General features: G+C 39.4%; 2 protein-coding genes across 3 annotated transcripts; one reads left to right on the top strand and one right to left on the bottom strand.

Annotated features, from left to right (window-relative positions):
- Positions 1-300: 300 nt before the first annotated feature.
- LOC119492356 (creatine kinase U-type, mitochondrial-like) lies at positions 301-7,668 on the top strand. Of its 2 annotated transcripts, XM_037776731.1 has the most exons (10): positions 301-456; positions 3,118-3,285; positions 3,381-3,579; positions 3,663-3,758; positions 3,865-4,086; positions 4,190-4,275; positions 5,175-5,298; positions 5,477-5,611; positions 5,716-5,841; positions 7,372-7,488. In XM_037776731.1, the coding sequence occupies exons 2-10, from the start codon at positions 3,140-3,142 to the stop codon at positions 7,486-7,488; spliced, it is 1,251 nt and encodes a 416-aa protein (XP_037632659.1). In that variant the 5' UTR covers positions 301-456; positions 3,118-3,139. The 2 variants fall into 2 exon arrangements, with proteins under 2 accessions (XP_037632659.1, XP_037632660.1); XM_037776732.1 differs by lacking the exon at positions 301-456 and having other exon boundaries at positions 3,140-3,285; positions 7,372-7,668.
- A 10,004-nt stretch (positions 7,669-17,672) lies between these two features.
- LOC119492628 (corticotropin-releasing factor-binding protein-like) lies at positions 17,673-27,219 on the bottom strand. Its single transcript, XM_037777203.1, has 7 exons — positions 27,065-27,219; positions 26,835-26,922; positions 26,071-26,228; positions 24,151-24,361; positions 22,843-22,997; positions 19,669-19,789; positions 17,673-18,217 (listed from the first exon to the last, which is right to left on the bottom strand). The coding sequence occupies exons 1-7, from the start codon at positions 27,143-27,145 to the stop codon at positions 18,063-18,065; spliced, it is 969 nt and encodes a 322-aa protein (XP_037633131.1). The 5' UTR covers positions 27,146-27,219; the 3' UTR covers positions 17,673-18,062.
- Positions 27,220-27,372: the final 153 nt, after the last annotated feature.

Genomic DNA, 27,372 nt, shown 5'->3' on the forward strand with positions numbered 1-27,372 from the left:
AAACAGAGTTATGCATGTTTTGGGTGCCTTGCTTTTGAGTCACAATACTAAATAATAGAGTTAAACCTCCAGCTGAAGTGTCTCAGAGCACCCAAACATATAAACCAGGTCATCATTTCATGAGTGTCATCTGTATTGTAAAGAAGAGCACGTGAAATAAAATGATGAAAGCCTATTGTGAGTTTGTTTGCATGTACTGTATGTGTGTGTGTGTGAGCATGCATGTGTGTGAGTGCATGCATGCGTGAAGACGTAGGCAGACATGCTGACTGACAGTAGAAAGAGGATTTTCTGTCTGTTGCCCAGCGAGAGGCTAATCCCAAGCCAGCGTTCCCATCTCTCTGATCCCATCTCTGTTCTTCAGTCTGCTCTCACTCTGCAGAACGAGCCTCTCCGGACTGAGTTACAGGAAACACTCGGGCCCTTTGCTTCCTCCACTCCTCAGAAAAACCTCAGGTGAGTGATGGACTCCCCCTCTTCATCTCTCTGCTCTTTCTCTTATACAGCTCTGTCTGTGTTTCCTGCCTCCTTATGCACATATGCTTCCCTTGGAGAAGTAAAGTAATTGTTAACAGGCTGCCTTTCAAACATTATCCACTTGTGCTTTTGATCAAACTAAGGGCCTTCCTCTGAAATATTCTGAAAGAAGACAATACATATATATTGTTGTGTGAGTATGCATAAAGAGCTAATTAGGATTTAATGTATTTTGAATGTTTTTAATCATCTATAATAGCAGTTTCATAGCATGTACGCACACGTAAAGAGACTTCTTCTCTAATCTTCATCAGCTGTCTCAGCCTTTTGTTTGTACTTGCTCTACTTACTAATTTACAGCACATTGTATAGCCTACATAGCAGCCTCTTGCATTGGCGCCTCTTAATCTGCTCGTTATTAACAGCGACCAGCCACCTGTCTGCAACTGCTCCCTTTTAATTTGTCCGTTGTTCTAAACTCTCCAGCAGCGTCTCCTACGTCTATGACTTAACGTTCATCTTACACTTAACATGTCTTTCCCCATTTCAGAAAGGTCAAAGGGTACAGGTGGCTCTCTTCATTACTTTCCCTCTTCAATTAATCTTCTAAAGTCTCGGATGAGAATCCCTCTAATCCTTCCTTTTCCACTCTCTTTCTCACCCTTTAACCCCTCCTCCTGACCTTAATGTGACACATCTTGTACTGCCCCTCCTACTATCTTCCTATACATCTAACGTGTCTGTATTTTTTACACAGTTCCTTTCAAAGTCAATTTCTCCTCTCTTCCTTTCTCTCTCTCTCTCTCCCATTCGTTCCTGTATTTTCTTTGACTCCTCCTCACCACTTGCCTACTCTCAGTCTCTATCTTCCTGCTTGTCTTGTGTGAACTCAGTTGACCGACCCAGAAAGGACCATATGACGTCCTGGGCTGATGCCAACTCTAAACTGGCCCTTCAGCTTAACCTCACTGACTGCTACTATCAATACTGTGTTAGGGTGTGTGTGTGTGACAGGTGGCTTTGACCCATAAGTTAAGACAGATATAGAATTTGCATTTGTATTAAAGGCAATGTGCAAAAATACAGCAGCGTCTCATAGAAGTGCTGTAATATTCGTTTATATTGCAGTTTATCATGCTATATCTATACCTGCTGACAGGTGTTAGAATGGGCCATGACATGTTATATTAATATGGCAGTATATCTCTCTCAGTATCCAATCACAAATCATCTGATCACCTGAGCCGGTGGCTCACCCAAAGCGACCAATCAGAAGGCTTCTGTCTGCTTCTAGAATAATCTCATCCCACAGACTGCAGCCGTATCTGTTACTCAAGCATGTGATAGGTTAATGCAATTACCTGTGGAGATGTGTGTTAATACATCTTAATATAAACTCAAGATGATTGTTGAACTGTATGACAAACAGTTGGAAAAGTATTATTCCTCACAAACTTTATCACTTTAAAGCTGAAGTACGCGAGATTGGAGCAAATATGATTAAAAAAAGTTATTTTTATAAAACGGATGCTATATCCTGACAGTAGTGCATGAGACAGGTAATCTGAAAAAAATCATGTGCCTCTGTGTCCTCCGGTGCTCCTAACGGCATCTGCAAGATTTCACAGACTGGAGAAAAACAAGCAGTCAGAGCTGATCTGAAGTCTGCTGTCCATCAGCCGTCTATGAGAGCCGGCTGTCAATCACTCACGAAATCCGACCAAACGGTTAAACTAGGCAGCGCTGATCAAATATGAATCAATATTATGTTACGTTAATGCCTATTTCTCGACTCAGATGTTTTCAGAATCATCTTGCAGTGCAGGGTTTAGCTGTAAAACAAGAAGGTTTGTGACACGGTTTTGTGAAATCTCTTGAAGGAACGCCAAATTCTGGGCACAGCCAATAGGAATGAGGTTTTTTAAAGCCTGAAAACAGAGCCAAGAGGACGTGCAGAAGTCTAGTTTTCTCTCAGAACACTTGAATTACAATATGCTGAAAGGTTATTATGGAATTTTTGCCCAATGATGCCAAAAATATACTGCCTACTGCCACTTTAACACTTAAAGTCCTATTTTAATGTGTTTCCTTTTGAGTACTGTGGTCACAGAGCAAAAAAAATACAAAAGCAAAATATAATTCAAGTGCTGCAGCAATGTCAGTAGTCATTTAAATACAAAAGCCACAACCACTGCTACCTCCAGACATGTAGTTATCACAGTAATCCCCCCAAAAAGGTTAATTGTAAATGCTTGGATTACTACAATTTTACACATTCTACAGATTGTTGACTATCTGCTCTCTTCTGTGCCTGTGGGCTGTCTGGTTTAAAAACATGATTCCCAATTATCAGCTTCTTCTGAATGCCATCTGTGACATTCAAGCAGGATGTTGCAGTACAGTTCAGGCTTGTAGCTCACTATGCTACCAAGTAGAACAAATAAACATACATAACCTGGCATTTAGACCTAAATGAGACTATAACCAACTATTACCACAAGCAGCATGGATATTTACACTGCAGTGGTAAAGTCAGTTATAGTACTTTCCCACAAGATATAACCTGGAAATGATATATTTTAAAATAAAAAACACATATTTGAAGTTGATTTTAATTCAGCTTCTCTGACCTTTCACCAGGTAATCACTTGACCACGTTACCATGGCGAGCTCTTTCACCCGTATGATGTCCGGCCGTAACACGGCAGTGATTTTGGCCAGCATAGGAGCTGGAACACTGTGTTCTGGATACCTTCTCAGTGACAACATTGCTGCTGCTGATGAGAGGAGGAGGCTCTATCCACCCAGGTACATGCATGTGTGTGTGAGTGTGAGGTGTTTCAGTAATGCTCTACTTTAGTGAAGCTTCTTTAACTAACTTAGTTGTTGATAACTTTCTACAGCGCTGATTTCCCTGACCTGAGGAAGCACAACAACTGCATGGCAGCAGCCCTGACTCCAACCATTTATGGGCACCTGAGGGACAAGAAAACCCCCAACGACTGGACGCTGGACCAATGCATCCAGACCGGCGTGGACAACCCTGGACATCCCTTCATCAAGACTGTGGGCATGGTAGCTGGAGATGAGGAGAGCTATGAGGTTGGAATTTATGTTTGCAGTGACTTGTTGTGTCTTTAATTATAAAATGAGACGGAAACTGATTGTTTGATTTATCCCATCAGGTGTTTGCTGAGCTCTTTGACCCTGTTATCAAGGATAGACACAATGGCTACGACCCTCGCACGATGAAGCACCCCACTGACCTGGATGCTTCCAAGGTTACACCCCCATTTCTCTTAACTCTTCTGTTGTCTGCATCACATGGTCTCGTTCATCCATCACTTCCTGTTTCCACTCAGTGACCAGATACTTTCTCCTCATCAGATCAACTCAGGAATGTTTGATGAGCGCTACGTGCTGTCCTCTCGTGTCCGTACCGGTCGTAGCATCCGTGGACTGAGTCTCCCCCCTGCATGCTCGCGCTCTGAGCGCCGTGAGGTGGAGCGTGTGGTCGTGACAGCTCTGTCTGGCCTGAAGGGAGACTTGAATGGTCGCTACTACAGTCTGAGAGATATGTCAGACAGAGAACAGCAACTGCTTATTGATGTTAGTGCACAATCACACACACTGAGAGACAAGGTTCTGTACGTTTTTGTTGCCATCTAATGTCCCCCCCCCCGATTCCTCTGTCCCTTTACTGGCCAATCAGGATCACCTCCTGTTTGATAAACCTGTGTCACCTCTGCTCACGGCAGCTGGGATGGCCAGAGATTGGCCTGATGCTCGTGGGATCTGGTAAGACTAGGAGAAACCCAGTCTAGAAGAAATACTGCTGTTTTTTGTAGCTTACCTCAGTCTAGTTTGCTTTGGGTGCCTAGAAACATTGTTTTTGAAGAGATGTGCCTCAGAGGTTTGCAGAAGAATTGTGTGCAGTCTTTCATTCACTGCCATCACCAGTGGCTGGTTTGTGCTGGGGACAGCTGCAGAGACATAAACACAAATAAGACAACTGTTAACCTGTGAACATCTTCATCCCATAACTTCTTGTAGTAGTGTCTTATTTGATGACATTTACCATATTTTGGATACACAGACATCAGACACCATTAAGCACCACCACCACCACCACCGTACAGTAGGCTACAGGACCAATATGAGTGGAGAGAAGCAGATTATACAGTAGAATTAGATTACACTGTTTTTCTATAAAATTATGCAAGGACAGATTATTTAGTCCCCATAGCTGCGAGGCTTAAAATCACCAGAAAACAACAAGCAGATTCAGACTCACTCACTTAAAACATAGCATTCCAAAACTTGCACTTGCAGCTCCTCCAGACCCAAACTAATAGGTTATTATATTTACTATTTTAATGCATTAATTTATCCTTTACATGCTTTTCAAACAGCAATTCTGCACTGGTCAAATTCCACTCTCCTCTGCAAATTCAAAATATCTTTTCTCATGCATCTCTTTTTCCTTTACCTCCATGACTTCAGGGTATTTTCTTTTTTGATAAAGTAGTTGTTGCTCCGACCCCCACCTCCCCACCTGTGCCGACTGGCCTGATACTGCAGGCATGTTCTCTGCTGAATGATTCGATTGTATCAGCAGATCAGTACTAACACGGATATCAAAACTATCAAAACCAGCTTTGAATTGGAGTTTAATTCTGCCTTCCTGGTCATCTCAGGCACAATAACGAGAAGAACTTCTTAATCTGGATCAACGAGGAGGACCACACAAGGATCATATCCATGGAGAAAGGCGGAAACATGAAGAGAGTGTTTGAAAGGTTCTGTAGAGGTCTTAAACAGGTATGTCTGTCTCTATGTCTTCTTGCACAACCATGGCCCAGTGAAAATAACACTTCAGAAATCAAGAAACAGGGCCCAATCTGCTTTGCCTGAAGAGTATTTTATCTCCAGTCTGTTGTACTTATATTTTAAATGTGTGTCCCAAAAAGTTAAATTAGTCTTTTCTTCTAACTTTTAGGTGGAGCATCTAATTCATGAGAGAGGCTGGGAGTTCATGTGGAATGACCGTCTGGGCTACGTCCTCACCTGCCCCTCTAACCTCGGCACTGGGCTCAGGGCCGGTGTGCATATCCGCCTGCCCATCCTCAGCAGGGTAATGCAAGAAACAGTTCAACTTAAATGACACATATTTCCCTCCCTTATTGTAGTTCTCATGTCTGAAAAAATGATTTAATGTGTGTGATGTTTATGATCTAGGACCCTCGCTTCAAAAAGATCCTGGATAATCTGAGGCTGCAGAAGAGAGGCACGGGAGGTGTCGACACGGCTTCTACCGGAGACACCGTCGACATCTCTAACCTCGACCGTCTGGGCAAGTCAGAGGTAAACACTCGAAGAGGGAGGCAGCAGCTCAAGTAAAAGTAGAAATGAGCAGCAGGCAAAGAGAGCCAGACAGAGGACAGCAGACATCCCAACAGGTGTAGGCTGCCAATAAGAGCGCCCAATGCTGTTCTTTAATCTGTAATCCAGGCAGGGATGTGCCAGTTGAGGTTAGAAGACCTCTGTCTTCTGAGGTGAGCCTTTCCTGCTGCACTTCCTCGCTGGCTGTGATGATGGCCTCCAACAGGCACTACCAATCAAAGTGTTAAAGGTCGTAGATAGTTAAGGTCAGGGTTATGGTTGTGGTTAGAGTCTGTCAATTACGTTCAAGCAGAGGAAGTCCTGCCTGAAAGGCTAAACTCAAGGGGCAAAATTCCCCTGGAGCTGGTGGGGTGGGGGATGATATGGGCATCACGTAGTCTAGTTAGTGAGCAACACATAACTGAGAATCACCAAGAACTTGAACTTAACGGTGCAGTGTGTTGGATCTGATGACAACTAGCGGTGAGTTTGCAGATTGCAACTAACTTCTCTAGTGTGTCAAGTGTGCAGGAGAACTACGGTGGCCGACGCAAAAACGTTAAAACGCGAACGGCCCAATCTAGAGCCAGTGTTTGGTTTGTCCGTTCTGGGCTACTGTAGAAACATGGTGGCCGGCTCTGTGAAAAGAACCCGCTCCATATGTAGATATGAACGGCTCATTCTAAGGTAACAAAAACACAACAATTCTTATTTTCAGGTGATTATACACTAAAGATAACATACTATTAATATCATATTTCCATTTCTGCCAATAGACCCCCTCAATGTTACACACTGTTCATTAAAGACAGCTCATGAACAGACAGAGGTTACTGTTTCTCAACTACCTGCCATGTAATGGAAGGAGTGCTAGTGTACAAGTATTCAGGTACAACTAATGATATTTTACTGATAGTACATAGAAGCATATGTACTTTTTCTTTAAAATACGAGAGCACAAAGTTCAAACAGTTCAAAAAAACTAAAAATATACCAAATGAAATGTAAGTAAAATTACTTTCTTTTTTCTTTCCTGACTGCATTCTGTGAATGGTTTATCAACGGTCTACTTTAGATGTCCAAAAACACATGTAAAACGTTCCCGCACACTGCTATCTTGTTTTATTCTACGTGGTCATGACAGCATTTCCCTCGGGTGTCACTTTTGATATCCACTCATGAATGTGCAGTATTTTGTGGCTGTAACTGCAAATGTAGTGAAGTTACTTGTAAGTGAAAGGTTACATAAGCAAAAAGTACAAAAGCTGGATTTAAAAATATGCTCAATTCATTTAAACCCATCCAGTTGATTTCACTTGTCTGCTTATGTAGTTCTTTTAAAACTAAATGAAATCCTGCAGACTCTTGAGCCTCAGTGATACATTGTTGGCTAAATATCAGGACCCTAGTAGATCATTTGCATGGATACAAATTCAAATGTATGCTGAACCTGTGTAACAATTATATACATCGATCATGTGATTTCTGACTGTAGTTATCATGCTTCCACAGGTCGAGCTGGTACAATTAGTGGTTGATGGCGTGAACTACCTAATTGAATGTGAGAAGAGGCTGGAGAGGGGGCAGGACATCAAGATCCCCCCCCCCATCCAACAGTTCAGGAAGTGAACGTCACCTCAGCTGGGAATCCTGGAATAGAGCAGGCGCTCCAACCGCTGGTCTTAAAACTGTTGGTCTTACAAGATATTCACGGCATGTATAGCACTGTACTGACTTTCATGCACAATAAATGAATTACATGTACACAAATTCTAAACACAATAAACTCTCTTAACGAACTGAGTTGTATTACTGGCACGTGTTTTACAATTCTGTTCATGTTACAGCATCCTTGGTCGAAAACAACTAACAGTTTGAGGCCAAATTCGCCAATATTTCATTAAAAAAAATGAAGATGCCAGGAAAGTCCAAAACAATTGATTCATATTTGTGTTAAATTTTTTTTTTCCTTTAATCATCTCAGGTCCCCCTAGATTAATATTGTGATCCTTTGGAGGGGGCCCAACCCTTAGGTTGAGGACCACTGGGCTGAAGGACTAACACCACTGCTTGTCTATCAAATCCAACCAAGTCACATTTGTTTACCTCAAAAGCACTCGGAAGTGTGACGTACAAAATGTTATTAGTTTAGAAAATCTCAGCTATCATAAAAGCATAAACTAATGAAAAACAAGATTATAGAAAAAACAGAGATACTAGGTTAAACACAAGAAAGAAAGTGTGTCTCAAGTGCACACAAAGCATAGTGCATACTCACACCTCCCACTGCTCTGTAGTTCCTTCTCTCCCTCAGACAGACATGTTGTTGTTAGGCCATGGACGACTGCCCAACTTAATAAGATGGAGCTATATTGGACAATGTCACGACCTTTGCAACTCTGTACTTAAGTGCTCAACCCTGCTTGTCCTGACTCACAAAGAAGACTATACCACAGTTACTGCAGCATGTAGCTCCATATTCTTCTATGAAAAAGAAAAAAATAGCATTGGGAATAAAAAGAAATCATAAAGAAATGCCCAAAGGATGGATTACTCCTCAGCAGCTGGTGTTAACCTAACATTCAGACCTCACCTGCCTCCTATATTCAAGGCCTTTAATCCAGGGGTAAAAAGGCCAAGCTCATTACCAACAGACACCAGCCAGACCAAACAGAGGTGACTGGTTAACACTGCAGTAAATTTAATCTTATTTTGTTTTGGTAAGAAGAAGTGGGGATTATACTTTATAAATAAAGGCATCCTGCCATGAGAAATTAGTGTTTTAATTATTTGGGTGAATGGCCCTTTTAAATCCCGCTGCTCAGAGAGTCTGTGAGTCGCTCTTCCTTTTCTGGCAGCAGATTAATGACGTAGATCTATTAATGCTATTAGAGATCTACAGTAAAGAGCTCCGAAACTGTGTGTGTGTATGAGTGTGTGTTGGTAAAGAATTAGTGCTGCAATTATTACAACCCGAATGAGGCTGGGATTTATCTGATGGACGCTAAAATTGGATTTTCTGAGCAGGGTTAATGAATAGTCAGATGGTATTTCACACAGAACCAATAGTGTTAAACAGAGATTTTCAACCAATTAGAGTGTATCATCAGCATATATGCAGTACTTCTAGTAGGCCTACAAGAGACCATTTCTATAGCTATGATATGAATATTCTGCCAAGGTCATTTTGGCTGTGTAAACATTGATTAGTTACACATTGACATCTCCAGGTGTGGCAGCTTCAGTCTCAGCTTCACAGATGGCTCGAGTGTTTCTTGGTAAATGCTTTGCACAAACACAGGACACGTATGTAGTTTCAACTCAAGTTAAGCAAACTCATATTGACAGCGGAATGCTTTTGAAAAATAAATTGATGACGAATTGGTGGGATTGTAGAGGCTATAAAACACACAAGGAAGTGGATAATGTTCATTTCACATCAGAGGTCCGACAAGTTTTCAATTCTGTGTTCCCATTTGATCAAAGACTCAAAATGAGGCTGTCTGCATCTTTGGCGTTTATCTGTATGATGCTGTCAGGAGGTAAGTAATGTAAAGATAAGTAAAGATGAGCGATCAGCACAGAAATGAATGGAGACATTTTGTTATTTTTGCCAGCCATTGTGAACATTTTGCCTTCTCCTTTGCCTGCAGTGTGTGGGTTAAAGTGTTTCACCTGCTGGAGCGCAAACCCCGGCACCTGCACTCAGGTATGGAACTGTCCTGAACATTATGACCGCTGTGGCACCACCATTGGTAAGTTGAATTTACCACATGTGGCTTTGATATTATGTTATTATTATTGAATTATATTATTCTATATGGTGTTATTTGTTGAGTCTGAACTGTAATTCAATGACACTTATCACATATTTTATCTTGCTTAATGGAACTGTTCTTGTCTTTCTGTTTTGCAGTGGCTGAAAATATGATCACCAAAGAATGCATGAGAAATGATGTGTGCAATAACGTGTATTCCGTGGGTGTCAGATGTTGCTCTGATGACCTGTGTAATGGAGCGAAACTAGCTGGAGTCTTTGTCCCTCTCCTTCTAGCGCCCATAGCCATCATTACACTCTTCATTTGAAGCTTAACGTCCTAATTTTTACATCTTCATGCTGTAAAAATCTGTGGCGGTGCTTTGAGTGTTCAGACATGGAGAAAACATCCTGTTAATCAAAGATCTTGTGAGGCAAAAACATTTGGAGCCCTTGATGGAAGACTTTGAAATCTAAAATCCTGGTGGACTAGTATGAGGAATTTGCTTTTTGCACTGTAAATCTTTAATTATTCTGATGGTTACCTGTATAGTATAATTTCCTCTTATTTTTACTTATTTCCACATTTAACGGACACTGTATATTTTTGAAATATTTGTATGTATAGAACAAATTGTACCAAATAAACGGGTGTTACAAGATAAATATGGATTTCTTTGAAAATACTGATGAAAACTTTTGCTCATATTCAAACAACAGTTTTCCTTTCAGACTGCATACTGCCAGAGTCTTTTTTTTTGCTTGTTTTTAAAAAATATAAAATCCTACAAAACCAACCAACAAAGCATAACTAGCTCGCTTATCTATACAAACTGCATTATAGAGGATGTTTGGAATGTACTTCAATTGGTAAGTATCCCATGCATCATCATGTGTGTGGTTAATGAAACTAGTCAGTAGAGGGCAGTATAGGAGAAATCAACGGTGGCACACAAACTCTTAAGAAAGGTGAGATTATCAGCAAGTAAAATATGTATCGTTACCTGCTTATTTTTGGCAATTTGTTAGATAAAATATTTTATTTATGAGTCTGTGTGAATATACTTTTTAGTCCCCTACATTTGTCTGACAGCTGCAGTTACTTGTTACTTTACAAATTAAGATTTTTGCACACCAAACATATGAAGAACTTGTAAAATATGATGTTTTGATGTAGATTAAAATACCCAAAAGAACAATACAGCTGAAACAAGTAGTGGGTGACAAAAAAATTAATTGGCAACTATTTAGATAATCACTTCAGTCATTTTTTTAATATAAAAACAATTCATGGTTCCAAATGTGAAAATTTGCTGCTTTTCCTTTTAATTATTTTAATTTGTTTTTAATAATTTTGAGGTTTTTCTGCATTGAGTACTTTTACTTTTCATACATTAGTTAAATTTTCCTGATTATACGTACAGTATATACTTTTACGTAAGTAATATTTTCAATGCAAGACTTTTACTTGTAGTGGAGTATTGTCATAGTGTGGTATTAGTACTTTTGCTTAAGTAAAGGATCTGAGTAATTCCTCCAGCACTGGTTTTAATTTAAGTGCTCCATGTGGTGCTAGGGTTAGGTATTTCAAACTTTGTCAGTCACTTGTTTTAGGAGTGTATATGCACTGAATTTTGCCTGTACATAAATCAGGCAAATGTAATCATAATCTAGTTGAGTACAAAATAAAACCTATGACTAACTAAAATAACAAAATGCTACATTAAAAGCTGCAGACCAATTATTTAAAGTGTACAACCCAGTGGCAGCCAGGGGTCACAGTTTGATTTACTGGGGTAATTTTATTGTAATTATATAATTAATGGACATTTCTGAAAGTGAAGTCATAGCCGAGAAATGACCAACTGACCTGGTGTGCTATTGTGAAAGAGCAGATCAAGACCACACCCAGCTGATTATCACCTCTGCTCTCTATTCAAAGTGGTTTATTACACAGTGACTGACTGCATACAAATAAACTTACATTCCTTTGTTCAGTCGCTCTTGAGGTAATGTGGTTTGCAAAATAAAAGGCCAAACAAAACAACTGGGGTTTAACCATTATGCAATCACTCCAGTTTCAGAACATAACTCCTCTGTGGCTGTGTGTAAACCGTATCAGTTCACAGCACTCGAGTATGTCACTCTCTGATGTTTGTGGTTAATATTGCTTCATGTCATCAACAACAGGAAGTAAAATATGTATTAATGTGAAAATCCATCCATAAACATACATTAAAAAACTGATTTTAACATCATACTTTAAATGAACTCTTAATCTATATTACTAATTAAGAATTGAATCACTGTCAAAAATACAGTCCTTTCTATGAGTCACGTCAAAGAGAAAAGAGAGCTGCAAATTCCGACACTCAATTACTGTCATGTTGCCAATTAACTGAGCTGTATCAAATTGATAAATGTGACATATTTTCTATTATTGTTATTGTTTATATATAACTGCTGAGAATCCCCAAAATGATTCTGAGCACATGCAGTTCAGTACAACTACATTTTCTAAGATAGTAAGTCATAACAGACTCTGATACATTACATATACTGTATAAGTAGCGTATGGGAAAATGTACCGTATGTAATTTGTTGTGATCTGTTTGCTCTGGGGTCAGTTGCTGATGTTAATTTGTGAAGTAGATTGAGTTAATGCTCTTTAAAGAGGCACAGAGCTGAGGTCACATATAAACTGGTAGCTAATATGTTGAGCAATAAACACACGTGTGTTTACGCCAATGAATGCTCATTTATGAATGTAAATGCTTACAATCTTTATTTGTTTTGCTGTGAAGTAATCATTGCTCTTTCCATCAGGCATGTAAAATGCATATATTTATATATCAGCGGGGGGTTTATTTGCTGCCGGTCTCTCCAACTTCCAACATGAGTCAAGCTGTCCAGTAAAAGGATCACGATGCTTGATTTTTCTTTAAACATTTTGATTTTGTTATTTTTGCTGGATTGTAGCAAATCAAATTTGATCTGTTGTATGTTTGCAAACCGCAGATGCTGTAGATCACCAAAATTATAGAGAGGGAGTTTATTTCTCCCATCATTACCATTTCTTGATGAGCTACAGCTGATGTTATTCTAAAAGCAAATCTATACTCATGTGAGGAAACAGTTCTATCATTCTTCAAAAGGGACAGTCCTATTAAACGTATCTAAACTCAGAAAAAAAAGTTTGGAAATTTGTGTTTGGTCGATTATTTCTCTGTTGTTACAATTGCTAATTGGCATTGTATTTTGCATCGTTGGAAAGCTCTTTATAATTATCACTTCAGATTTTTTTAAGGTTCAGTTTGTTTTGGTATATCAATAGCAAGGATCCCAAACAGTCACAAACATTAACAGAATTAATTGAATTGAGCTGAAATAATTCTATCAATCATGTCACACAAGTAAATAAATATGGAAGTGTTAAAAGTCATTCCTAGTAAGTAACAGATCCACACATTTGCAGTAATTTCATTGAAAATTTTTGTAATCTCCACAGTATCCCTGATATTTTAGTAAGCATTCATTACAGATGGATTATATTGCTTCCTTAAGTAGTCCACAAAATAAGTTGGTGTATAAAATGTTATCGTAACCAAAAAAAAACAACCCCCAAAACTATGAAAATATGATCCAGGTTGTAAAAAGCCTGATTTTTACAATAACAACATCTGGAGTTGTACTGCTCATGCCACTGAAAACACATATTCAGATATTTTTGTAGCCAGCACTTCATTTAGCAACGTGAACAAACAGTAGTAGGTGTCCATTATCAGGAATTATCGGACACCATGCAGCCAATCAGAATTGATTATTCACCCAGACCATGGTATAAAAACCTGTAATGGTGCCCCTGTGGCTTCAGGGTTAAGATGCCCATCATGCACACAATGAAGTCCAGTTTTCTTGCAACTCTCTCTCTCTCACTTCCTGTCATCTCTCTACTGTCTATAATAAAGGCTTAAAATGTCCCAAAAATACTCTCTCCCTCTTTAATCAGGGGAATCTTGCTTTGCAACTTGTCCAAAAACAGTTTTATCATTGCTATTCAATTTGTTCAACAAATGTACCGGTGTATCCCACCTTACCATGCATCTGGCACTGTCATACAAGGGTGAGATGTTGAGGACAAGCAATAAGGGACCTTCCTCTAAGAGCAAAAACTGAATGAATCCCCTACGAAACGTCTTGTAGCATGTGCCACTTTAATGTCACCATAATGTAAATTCATTTTTATGATAGCCCAAAGCAAACAATCACAATACGCTGATGGAGAACAGCTCTTTGGGAAAAGAAAGGGAGAGAAAGAATAATTGCTACACAAGTAGCAGCAACAGAAGAATTCACTAACCAGTCCAGTGTGAATAATATCTTAAATAAACATAATTTCCTCTTTCTGTTACTTCAGTGTTATTAATAACGCAAGCATGTCTCTTTCTGTACAGGGTCACATCTCATCCACGAGAACTTATGACCCCTTTTGGTCCGAAAAGTGACAAACAAATTTCCAGTCCACAATCACAGGCCACTATAAATACATCACAGAGTATTCAAGACTGCTGTGCCCAGTGCTAGAAACAAATAATCAGACGTTATCTCTTTTGATGGCATCCAAAGTGCGTTCCATTCCCTAATGAAGACTGAAAATTGCAACACATCGAGCGAAAAAAAGACATCCGCTGGTTAATTGAATCATCACGGTTGAGCAGGTTTGAGATTAATTCCACGTAAGGAGGAGATCAAAAGCGAGCCAGTTAGAGGGAAGTCGAGGGGAATAAGAGCACTGAGGCTTGTGGGATAATCCCATTAAGAGCTGCACATTCATTCAGACTGAGGATCCACAGCAGTACAGTGTGTGAGAGATTAGGGCCGTGATGGAGTGGGGTCACAAGCAAACCTGTATTCTCACAGTTTTAGAACATTGTGGCGTATTATTCTGTGCTCTCGGTATTAAGCCTTTTTAATTATGATTTTTGAGCCATGATCAGCCACTATGAAGGCTATTTCAGAGTTTGTCTCTGGAACAGATTGGATTACAAAAACGAAGAGAAATGCATGCGTCATTGCTTAATACTGATTGCCAAGGAAATATTTTAATACACTGGAATACACTTACGCATTTACATTGTACATGTACACACATGTGTCATTGCAGGGTATAGCAATGACATCATCTATGACCACACTGAAAGCGTTTGATCTATGATTAGACTTTATTCTTCTGGGGTCTTGGTTTAAGGTGTTTGTGCATGAATATTTATGTGTTAACACTGTGGAAGCAACTCACTTTATAGCATCAGCCACAGAAACATACTCTTCATTGGCAAGGTCACCTACTCAATGTCCAAATAGCAGTATGACATTAGTGATTTTACCATACCATATAGTATTTATCAAAACCATTCACTGCTGATGAAGGGCAGCAAAAGTCCACAGCCATGCTAGCGGCTCTGTGAGGCTGTTGTGCTTTGAGCTACATGCAAATGTTAGTGTGCTAACATGCTCACAATGGCAATGCAAACATGTTGATGTTCAGCAGGTATAATGTTTACCACATTCGCCATCTTAGTGTTGTGTGTAGGCCTGACAAGATTTGCTAATTAGCACTAAACACAAAGTGCAGTTGAGGCTGACGGGAATGTCGGTAGTTTTGCAGTTATTTGGTCATAAAACAAAGTATTGGACCAATAAAAATGTGGACCTGATGATTTTGTTAGATGAAAAGTTAAGTTATTACAATTTATCCTGAGGGGGACATGAATGTCTGTACCACATGTCATGGCAATCCATCCAATTATTGTAGAGATAAAAGTGTTAAAATCACAAATGTCAACTTTATGGTGGCACTAGAGGAAAAGTCAGGGGATTACTAAAGTCATTAAAATTCGTCCTGTCCGTACAAAATATAATTCCAATCCAATAGTTGCTGAGATATTCCAGTCTGGACCAATGTGGTGTCGCCGGCCTGGGTAAAAAAACAAACAAGATTTGAATCTCCTGTCTAGCGCACCTCCACTATCTCTTTACAAATAACTTGCTATCATCCTTCAAACAGTTAAGATAAATGCAGCATAGGCAAAGAACAGTGTTTACAGCAGGCTATATCCAAATAAGGAACTCTACCAAAGCAAAAATCAAAATAATTAATAACCCTAACTGAGTACATCTCCATTAATAAAAAAAATATCACTACAAATACCCCGAAATGACTCTCCAAACTTTATAAAATCTTATCTACATCAGACCCCACTATATCATTACCAATAGGAAAGTAGGAAAAGGACCTCAATATCAATTCAGATAACAACTTCTGGACACAAATCTGTAAATCCACCTTTCAAATGTCCAGAAATATTAATCTACAACTGATCCAATACAGTAGACCACACACTTCACACAGACCACAAAATGCACGCAATGGGATTCACAGTACTGCACACAGTGTGAACTTGGCAACCACGACAATTACATACATGCCTTCTGGTCCTGCCCCAGCCCCTCTGTTTCAAAGTTTTTGGAAAGAGGCTACAACTAAACTTTCAGAGTTTCTGGAATGTAATATTCCACTATCTTCTCATTTCTCTGTGACCTGTCAGAATTGATAATAACAAGCAATACATCTTTACTCTCGCCAAGAAAACTATTCTCCTCAACCGGAAATCCAGACACCTGCTCTCCATAAAACAATGGCTGAACCTCCTCTCAGAACATATATCACTAGAGCTAGTCTCTGCCAAACATAATAATCAAATCATGGAATTCAAACAACATTTCTCATATCTGACCTCAATCTGCTGGGGTGCTAAATACCACCCCATTACTATTATCATCTTTATATTACAATCCCACCCCTTACCCATATACCCCGTCTTACATACAGTAGTTCATCCATCCATTATCTTTAACCGCTTATCCTATTCAGGATTGGGTTGGGGGGGGGGTGGGGGAAGGGGATCCCAGCTGACATTGGGCGAAGGCGGGGTACACCCTGGACAGGTCACCGGTCTATCACAGGGCTATCTTACACAGTTAAAGAAGGAATTATTATTATTGTTATATTTTTTTTATGTCTCTGTTCTATGTCTGTCTGCTCTTTAGTTGTTGTTGTTGTTGTTTGTCTGCTTAAATACAAACAACTATTCTTGAGTGCTTTTCTGTTTCCTGTTTGTTTATTTATATGTCGTCAAGGTGACCAACTTATTCGCCCCTCTTTCTTCTCCTTCCTTTCTTTTTAAAAAAAAAAAAACATGACTATGATTACGATCATCATTGTAGGAGCCAAAATGTGTATTTAGTCTGTGTTTAGGCTGCACACATTCTTTTTGGTTAATATCACCTCCAGTAATTGGCACAGGGGTGTGGTTTCACGTTATTTACCAGTGCGCTCGGACGGCGGGAAGGGGACAAAGAGTGACGGACAAAGGCAAAGACAATACCAAACTTTTGCCCAGGATACCGATGTTTGTGTCCCGTGTGAAACCCGAAGTCATCTTGGATTTATTTGTCACATAACTTCTGTACTTAAGTAACGCCACTTCCAGAGTTATTTTAAGCCAAACCACAATCTTTCCCAAAACCTAACTAAGTAGTTTTGTTGCCTTAACCTAACCAAGCCAATCTTTTCCTAAACCTAACTAAGTAGCTTTCTTGCCTAAATCTAACCAATTCGATCTTTTCCTAAACCTAACTAAGTAGTTTCTTGCCTAAACCTGAAGACGGAAGTTTATTTTGAAAAGACTGTATGCATGTAACGAGCGGAAATTGACACGTGTTGCTGCACATTCGTAGGAAAACAATGTATGAAAAAGGAGGAATAACTCTTTCGTAAGATATCATACGAGCCATTGTATGAGAATACGTTGCGTATTTAGCGCTGGACTAGACTAAAGAACATTCCCACGTTCTCAGATCTGTGTCTATGGGTAGAATGGATGGATCCTGCAGAAGCATACCAATAAAACAAACACCAAGTGAGCATGCACTTCTATAATGAAATGGAAGAACGCTCATAAAAACAGAGTGACTCACAAAAGCAGAACATTAAAAATGTGCTTTATCATGCAAGTCATATTTATTTTTAAATTGTCAAGGCATTATAAACACAAGAGACAGCACAGATGTAAAACCTCCCGAAGAATACTGAAACCGATATAAACTGAAGGAAGGTTTAAAATTAATGCTGGTGCCAAGAAATATAATGTGTCACAGATTTTCTTGACAAACGACTAAAAAGAAAATGATTAAATCCTCCACGAATTCGATTCAATTCAAATAAATATTCTGTGATCAAAGCCAACATAATTAGTACTCTAAATAAAATATTTGGCAAAAACAATACAAAATATGTATTGACGGCATTAGTCAAACTGGTGTATTTACAGAGAGACGGATGACTGTGTGATTGTGTGTGTGTGTGTGTGTGTGTGTGTGTGTGATCTCATTCCACAGAGCAGAAGTTTTCCAGAGCGTTTTCCCGGGTCTTGGGGAGCTCACGCTGTTCCAGTAGTCGGTACTGGAAGGAAACACGGTTGATATAGTTCCCACTGGACACCAGCCTCACCACCGAGTTATCACAACCGATCTTCATCTGGGCTGAAGGGCCAGAGAGAAAAACAGATAATTTACACTGGACCGCATGTAGAGCGTTCTTGTTCTCTAGCCAGCCCTTCGTAGCCTGGCTATGGCAAGTGTATGTGTATCTGTTCGGTGTGTGAAGTGCATCAATCCACCCAGATCACGGTAAACCAATAAAGATAGTATGATATAGTATAGATGTATGTTATAGCATATTGTAAGTCAAAATGTAGGAATTGCTCATTCCAGTGTTAATAAAAGATCCTTGATCCATTTGTGGATTTTTTTCCCCAGAAAATATGGGAGTGTATTGGTGTTTATTTTTCTAATACTAAAATTAGGTGAAAATCAAGTTGTGAAATACAATTTGCATTACAAATATTTTACCATGAGGGATGGTCTTTTATTTAATCATTTTGAAGGACTAATCTGCAGCATCATCATTATTGGAAGCACATTCTGAACTGTCCTCACCATGAGAGGACCCTGCTGCTGTAACACTGTGGTTTGATGTGTTTGATCATAATATGCAGCTAGAAATTAGTTTAAATGTTATGCTAATACACATGGTGAAATGTGCCAAACTGTTAAAAAAATCAGGGTAATTTTCAGGGAAACAATATTAGTTAAAACAAAAAATAGTGAGCGTAGCATAGCATAGCATAGCAAATATATATAGTATAGTATGTCGCGGAGAGGTCTTGAATCACTTAGTAGCATAGTATATTATAGTATAGTAAAGTACAGTAGTATAATAGTATAGTATAATATAGTATAGCACAGTACAGTACAGTATAGTAAAGTCTAGTATAGTCTAGTATAGTGTAATAGTCTAGTATAGTATAGTATAGTAAAATAGTATAGTATAGTACAGTACAGTACAGTACAGTACAGTACAGTATAGTATAATAGTATAGTATAGTATAGTACAGTACAGTACAGTACAGTATAGTCTAGTATAGTATAGTATAATATAGTACAGTATAGTATAATAGTATAATAGTATAATATAGTAAAGTATAGTATAGTATAGTATAGGACAGTACAGTATAGTATAGTATAGTATAATAGTATAATATAGTATAGTATAGTATAGTATAATAGTATAATATAGTAAAGTATAGTATAGTATAGTAGTATAATAGTATAGTATAATACAGTACAGTATAGTATAGTGTAGTAAAGTATAATAGTATAGTATAGTATAGTATAGTACAGTACAGTATAGTACAGTATAGTATAGTATAGTATAGTATAGTATAGTATAGTATAGTATAGTACAGTACAGTACAGTAGAGTAGAGTAGAGTAGAGTAGAGTAGAGTAGAGTAGAGTAGAGTAGAGTGTAGTAGAGTAGAGTAGAGTAGAGTAGAATAGAGTCATTGTCCAGTACAAGAAGTCAGATTTCCTGCCGTTACAGTGAAAATGACAGATTGTCAGTGGAGGGACAGAGAACGGTGTCAGACTCACCGAGCCCAGTGAGGGAGAAACAGAGGTCCGCTACAGGGAACATCATAGAGGTGTCCACTCCATTCCCCCCTAGTAGCTCCACATAGTCACCTGACCCCGAACAGCCCGCCCACATCTGCCTCTGTAGAAAGAAATAAACAACAACATATTCTGGTGATGAGGTGCAGCTAAAGCAAACAGTTAACTCATTAACTCTGCATATTAAAATGCCATACTAAAGGTCACCTGCGGAATTTTTGACCACCCGGGGCGCTAGGGAGCAATGTGTTGATGAGCAGGTCCCGGTTTTGTTTGTAATGAGGACTAGAATTACCGCCTCACGGTTGTGTGCCTCCGCCAACCAGTCAAGGTGCAGTTTACATCCATGTTTGTCCTAAATATCATCACTTCATAATTTTATCCTGTTAGACCTTTGTGTGAAATGGTCAGAATTCTTGAGTTATGGCCAAAAACATGTTTTTTCCAGTGACCTTGGACCACCAAAATCTAATCAGTTCATCCTTGAGTCCAAGTGGATGTTTGTGCCAAATTTGAGAAATTCCCTCCATGCGTTGCTGAGATATCGCTTCAACAAGGGGGGGACGGACGGACAACCTGAAATCACAATGCCTTCGTCCATGGGTGTCACTGGTGCAGCAGCATGAAAATACATTCAACACATTTGTCAGGTCTCAATGTGTTGGTGAGAAATACTGAAAGTAAAGTGTTTGTTTACAAGAATCCACTCCTAATGTCGGTCCATCGTATTTTCTATCCATGCTCTCCCTCACATACTTTTTTTTTACATAAAACATGATTACATGCAGCTGTTTGCCTTTAAAACTGTTTATACAAATCACCTTACACTTACAACTTTCCTCAACATTTGATTACAAATGTCAGATTATTGTATTTGGCTCAGCAAACGCAGTACTTGCAGTTTATCATAATGTCAGCAGTCTGGCAGCCAGTGTCAGACCAGCTGCCAACATCTTCAGGAGTCATTTTGTTTGGTTCAGTCTTTTATCAACATGATTTACATCATTTCTGTCTTTCTCCAACTTAAAGACAGATTTGGATTTCATATGCTGTTTATTACTGAAAGTTTTCATAACTGCCTTTGAACCATTAGGTGAATATTTACCATTTAACAATGAGCTGCGTTAAAGCTCCGTAAAGCAGAGGGGAGCTGCAGACTCGACACGGCAGAAGCGACCCCTTACACATTGTCACATTTGACTCGAGCATCTTCCTTTTCCACAATTTAAACTGATTTACATTAAACATCAGAAGCTGCCCAACATATTTATCAGACATTCAGTTACAAACTGTAATGTTTCATGCTGGGTTTTGCTCATGAGAGCAGCTGGTCGAAGCTCCTACAAAGCCACTGTGCGCTCACACAGGTGTTTTCACTTTGCCTAATGAGACCTTTTGTCTTGGACGTCTAATTAGACTTTGTTGCACCTGTTAGAGCTCAACAACACAGAATCACTCAAACACCAGTGTGGGTCTGCACACTATTTGCCAAACAGAACATTGATTTAGGACAACTCTCTAAAAATAAAGTTAATTTGTCAAAGGAATAATTTGACATTTTGGGAAATATGTGTATTCACTTTCTTGCCAAGAGTTAGATAAGAAGATGGATACAACTCTCACGTGGTAACATAAAATATGTAGCTAGAGTCAGAAGGCAGACAGATACAGGCTAGCTGTTTTTCCTCTGCTTCAAGTCTTTGCGCTAAACTATACGCTCTCCTGGCTGTAGCTTCACATTTAACGGATACAGAAAGAGAAAGAAAGCAAATAAGCATATTTCCAAAATGTTGAACTATTCCTTTAAGATTAGGAAAATATACAAAAATCTTACATCAATGAATAAAATTGTAATATTTAAAATGTATTAGGGTCACTATAAAGTCACCTTACTTAATGAGTATTTATGAAAACACTTTAAATTAATAATTAAGTGAATACCATAGACTGTTTATAAGAAGTGGACATAGTCATTGTGACGTCACCCATTGGTTTATGGACTGCTGTTTTTTGAAGCCTTGAGTTCGGCATTTTGGCTGTCGCCATCTTGGTATTTGGCCATCGCCATGTTGGTCTTTTGCAACCAGAAGTGACACGAGAGGGTGGAGCTAAGTACAACCGAACGTTGAGACATTTCTAGGCGACCAAAAAGGTTATAATTAACTTTCATGAACTGAAAACACACTGTGAAAGGGTTAAAGTTGTAAGACGAAAACACAGACAACTCCCAGACCGGACGCCCTAAAGCATACCCTGCTTTATCATCTATTTGACTCTAAATGGGACCATAACTTATTAAATGAACATCATGATGTATTGAAGAAGACTTGAAACTAGAGATTGAGACCATAAACTCATGTTTACAATGTTTACTGAGGTGATAAATCAAGTGAGAAGTAGGCTCATTTTCTAATAGACTTCTATGCAATCAGACAACCAGAGGGGTCGCCCCCTGCTGGCTATTTGAAAGAATGCAAGTTTAAAGCACTTCCGCATTGGCTTCACTTCTCAGACCTGGAGTTGCCCACCGCTGAATACAGTAATTCAGAAAAAAAAATGTAAATACCGAAATACTTGTAAATAACGTTCCCGCATAATGCTCACCATGCACAAGCTATTTCAAAATAAGGACTCTACATAAACCAATGATGATATGATCATGATCCAGATTATACTGGAACTACAACGTGATAGTAATCAGACTGATTATGTCATTTTGTTTCACTTCAGTCGACAAAAAACCTGTACAGCTGCACCGATCTCTTATATGCTTTTTTTTCTGATGCTATTTTCATGACGATATTTAGGTAGTTAGATATATGGGAAGATGACATCCTACTTCTCATGCCTACTAAGCCATTAAAAGGTCTGGAACCAGGCTACTTGAACAAGTGTTTCCCCTCTGATTAGGGTTCATGCTTAAGTAAATGGAGTCAGATTTGACTGGAGCCTGATAGATCTTAATTGTGACCTTTACTAAATGGAAATAAGACTGTTTCAAGCTGTAATAGCATAAAGTTCATCTGATTAGTGTGGCTGATACAAAGACAAACATCAATGAGAGGTTTCTTTAACAGAAAAAGGGTAATGTTTGTGTGTGTGTGTGTGTGTGTGTGTGTGTGTGCGTGTGTGTGTGTGTGTGTGTGTGTGTCTCACCTTTGGGGTGAGCTCATTGCTTTTGGCGTGCCCCAGGCTGAGATCTGTCAGTCGGATCTCCACGGGGTAGATGATGGAGAAGCTGCAGTTCCTGTGCTGGTGTGGCATCACCATGGTGAAGCTGCCCTCTGGACTCTGAGACATGATGTTACAGGCTGCACACAAACACACGCACACACACACACACACAGGAGGAGAGAAACTCATTACTGACACCTCATGTCACAAATTGGACATGATCAAGGCTGACTGCGGGGAGGGGACACAATTAGGGCTGAGCATGGAAATCCAATTACAGTTCTGATGACAAAGATAAGAAAATAATGAACTTTGAATTGATAACAGTATGGTAGACTAAACGGGCACCAACAGGAGTCGGAACAGTTTACTCCGGCGGGCATGTTGTTAATTTAGAAACAGTTTTGTGGCGAAGAAGCCGCGCCAATCAAAGCTGAGGCGAGAATGTTACAATAAATCTTATCGAGTGTTATTTGTTCTGCAAGATTTGAAGATTAATGACTTCTTAACTGTTGTGCAATGTGTAGGTTGGTAACTGTCACTCACATACAAAGGAGCAGAATGAATATAAGTAAAATCGACTTTTATTTTTGATAAATCTTGTCAAAATCAGGTGAAATATTTGTTATTAATTAGAGTCTGCACATGTTGAAGGGCATTTTTGCTGTTGCTAATTTATGTGATATAAGTATATCACATTGTTGCAGAGATATGCCGTTTTATGGCCAGTTTTAGCCAACTGGCGTCACCTTGTTGACTTGGGATCAGATGAAACAAAGGACCAGTGTTGTGGACAGCTGCAGTTAATGGTCAACATATGAATAAAACCTCACAAACTGGCCTGAGATTTATGCTGTTTTACAGATAATCCATTCAAACTCCCTTTTTTTGTGTCAGTACTCTTTCTCTGTCCGTCTTTGTCTTACAGCCACACTGTGATTGTTATGTTGCTTGACACAGTGTTAACACCGTGTTTGTCAAGCAGCTGGAAAACAGGTGCATGCCTCTCATTCAATCTCTTCCTGTCGCTCTCGGCCTTGATTAATGCTCGACCAGGCGCAAATGTCCAGGAAGAGCACACATGCATGCACACACGTGTCTAGCCCTGCTTTTAAAACAAAAAATAAACAACACAAGATGCAAGGCCTTGGAGCTAGTTTAATTTTTTTTTCTTATGATTTTTTGTTTTTTTGTTGTTAAATTTATTTATTTTTGGATGTTGTTTCTGTTTATTTTGCTTTTAGTCTTTTTAGCCCTCAAGTGACTTCAAGGACGTGCAGCAGGACTCACGGAAGGGGTTGTGTAGCTTTTTGACAGAGAGGGTGAAGCCACTGTCGGGGTTTTGAATGCGAAAAAAGACCATGGCGACGTTCTGGGAGGATCGGCTCGTGGCTCCTGGTGCCGAGGAGGAGCAGTAGTCCGTGTAGCGCTGGTGTAGAGGGAGCTGGTGGTCCTGCCTGCTGGGGAACCTCTCCCCCTTCAGGACCCAGCCGTCAAACATCTGTAGGAGGAAAATCATAGTTTCTTTATTTCAGTACAACATATTCTTTATGTTACTTGACGGAATCATCAGTAAAGTGTTGGGAGCCAAAAATGATCCATAGATTAGTTATTCCAGCACCACTTCACTGCCCCTTTGCAGACACAATATGGAGTAATCATTGACAATAACAATTATCTTAATAGTTAGAATAGGAAATTGTAGAAAGTGTTAAGCTAAGTATGACATAGCAATTTTGTGAAGGAAGACCGTTAAAGGAGACACAAAAATACCATTAGTGGGACTTTTTCTGTGTACATAAAGTAGGATGTGAACATGATGGGGATCGGGCAGCTGGAAAATGTGTTTAGCTAAATTTGACATAGGATGAACATGTGGTTGCTGACGTGAAATATAAAAAAGTACATCAGCTTTGCTGTAAAATTAATTAGTTGATCAATACGCTAGTGTCCAGCCCAGTCGCACAGCAGTTCATGAAATAGTCACGAAATTTAATGTATTGATTTGTGTACATAGACACGAATTTCCCAATTTTTTCTGTGATGGTCTGCATGAAATCAGTTCTTATGTAATCCACGTGATTGTGAACAGGGAAGTATAAAGAGCAGCAAACGACACATAGGGAGGAGGTCGTGGTGGAGCCGAGGAGACCGGTGTTTGTGTCATGTGTGAAACTAGAAGTCAATGTTGATTTATTTGTCACGTAACTTCCGTACTCACAGCACTTCCAGAATTATTTTAAGCCAAACCACGATCTTTTCCTAAACCTAACAAAGTAGTTCCTGTTGTGTAACTGCCGCGATCTTTTCCTAAACCTAATTAAGTAATTTTGTTGCCTAAGCCTAACCAAATCGATCTATTCCTAAACCTAACTAAGTACATTTATTTTGAAAAGACTGGAGCGGAAATTGAGACATGTGTCACATGTTGCTGGACATTTGTAGGAAAAGGCAGGAAAAAACGATGTTGTTGAAAGTCTTGCTGAGTGTCACAAAAAAAGGGGAAATGCGTGTCTATGTACACAAATCAAATACATTTTGTGAGAGTGTGTAGCAGCGTCCCATGTGTTTTTTTATTAAACATTATTTAACAGCAGATTCAAGATACTTTAGTAGTCTTTAAATAGAAAAAAATAAGTTAAGATAAGGCAACATTACTTTAGTTTAGGTGTCTTTTCTAAGGCTATCAGTCCAATACAGTTTAACACTACTGTGTTGTGCAGTATATTGAATTACATAATCCAACATGAATTTATTGCATTAAATTAAATCTCATTTATGCAGATAGTGTGTACGAAAATAAAGATGTGGGCTGTTTGTTTGTTTGTTGGGCATCTTTCTTCTGCTAAAAGGGACTGATCTGTGCAGATCAACCCAGCCTGTAACCCCACTCAGTGTTATAAAGTTTCTTTCTGCCATGGCTTTTACCATTTCGGCCCACATGAAATGAAACTGCAATATAACTGGCAGGCTTGGCTGCACAACTAAAGCCTTCCCACACTTGCTCTGAGTAATGTGACCAATGTATAGAGGATCCAGTGGGGTGTTTGGCCCTTAAACACTGCCTTCACCCTGTTTGGCACCATTTTAATCAAACAGAGGAAGATGAAATAGAATTTAAATTGCAAAAAGCCATGAACTTCCTGTCTTCCACCCACAAAGGGGGCTAGGGGATGTGTGGGTGTCACTTTGTGGGTGAGTGGAGCCAACCTTGATGAAGTCTCCGGCGCTGCAGTCGATGTTGACGTCAGACAGCTCCAGGCTGATGACCTCACTGGGCTCGGCGATGATGAAAGCAGCACAGGCCAGCTGTGGTTGAGACGCCACGAAGGTGAAGTATCCGTCACTGGCCACCATGTCCAAACATCCTACAAATGACACATACACTCATTACTCATTCCTAATGACAGAGAGGGGATTCACAGACAACACTTTCAGCTTTTGACACCTGTAAACATCAAGGATTTAATGAGATCTTCAAAAATTAGTCATGATCTGGTCACAGTGTGATGGTTATCAGCGTTATGGTCAAACACAAGTCTTCAAGTGTTCATAAGTGTTGATTGGAGAGTTGCTTTTTCTGCTCAAACTGAAGAGCTGATATGGCTCTGGGGAGTGTTCATTAATTCTGCTAGAAATAGACTTTCATAAAACATTGACACTGTGTTAATTTCTGACATTTCTGACATTTTGCTGTGTGCTCTTACTACATCCAAATACTAAATGAGTGTCCTATATTACTGCAGGTGCAGTATTATGTACAATAAAGATGTAGGGATTGATTAAGGGAATAATTGACTGATTGATGGATGGGGTTTTGAAACAGTACCAGCCTGGACACTAGAATGCAATGAACATCTCAGCACTGAATGCTTTAAATTCATCACTTAACATACTTTTAATTATTTTTAAGTGTTCACTTGTGGTTTGCCAGTCAGCTAGTGAATAAAGCCACTGTTTACTGCAGCACTTACTGAGAGGTCGGCGAAAAATAAAATCTTCTGATTCTCTCTTCTGGTCCAAACTGAGCAGAGAATATAATCCATCCGCAGCTTCGTTGTCCTGATTAAAACATAACAGAAATATATATACCTCAAACTTTAGGTTCCAGCTGCTGTCGCAGAAACTTTATAGACATCAGTTTAACCTGTTTGACTTTAATGTTTTTTTTGTATTATTATTAATTAACAATCAACAGTCTTACCTCAATGTAGCGACTGAGCCCCATCCTGGATGAGAGGGAGATGAGGAAGAGGAGCAGCTGAGTGCGCAGAGCCACCGACATGATGAAGAGCGTCTCTCGGTTTAAACTGTGTTTCCTGAAGCAGAGGAGGGAATAACAGCGCTGCGTGAGAGGAGGCAGCTTTTATAGCAGCACAGACAGACAGGCAGGCAGATAGACAGACAGACAGGCAGACAGACAGGCAGACAGACAGACAGGCAGGCAGATAGACAGACAGACAGACAGACAGGCCTACATCAGATGATCCCTGACAAACACTGAGTCGTGAG

The sequence above is a fragment of the Sebastes umbrosus genome, chromosome 8 (genome assembly GCF_015220745.1).
Source record: "Sebastes umbrosus isolate fSebUmb1 chromosome 8, fSebUmb1.pri, whole genome shotgun sequence".
Taxonomy (NCBI): domain Eukaryota; kingdom Metazoa; phylum Chordata; class Actinopteri; order Perciformes; family Sebastidae; genus Sebastes; species Sebastes umbrosus.

Coding starts and splice junctions, on each gene's coding strand:
- LOC119492628 (XM_037777203.1), bottom strand. CDS start 27,145: ATGTCGGTGGCTCTGCGCACTCAGCTGCTCCTCTTCCTCATCTCCCTC. Junction 19,790..22,842: donor GCAATGAGCTCACCCCAAAG/GTGAGACACACA, acceptor TTCTTTCTACAG/AGGCAGATGTGGGCGGGCTG. Junction 18,218..19,668: donor TTTCTCCCTCACTGGGCTCG/GTGAGTCTGACA, acceptor CTGGCCCTTCAG/CCCAGATGAAGATCGGTTGT.
- LOC119492356 (XM_037776731.1), top strand. CDS start 3,140: ATGGCGAGCTCTTTCACCCGTATGATGTCCGGCCGTAACACGGCAGTG. Junction 4,087..4,189: donor AACAGCAACTGCTTATTGAT/GTTAGTGCACAA, acceptor CTGGCCAATCAG/GATCACCTCCTGTTTGATAA. Junction 4,276..5,174: donor CCTGATGCTCGTGGGATCTG/GTAAGACTAGGA, acceptor TGGTCATCTCAG/GCACAATAACGAGAAGAACT.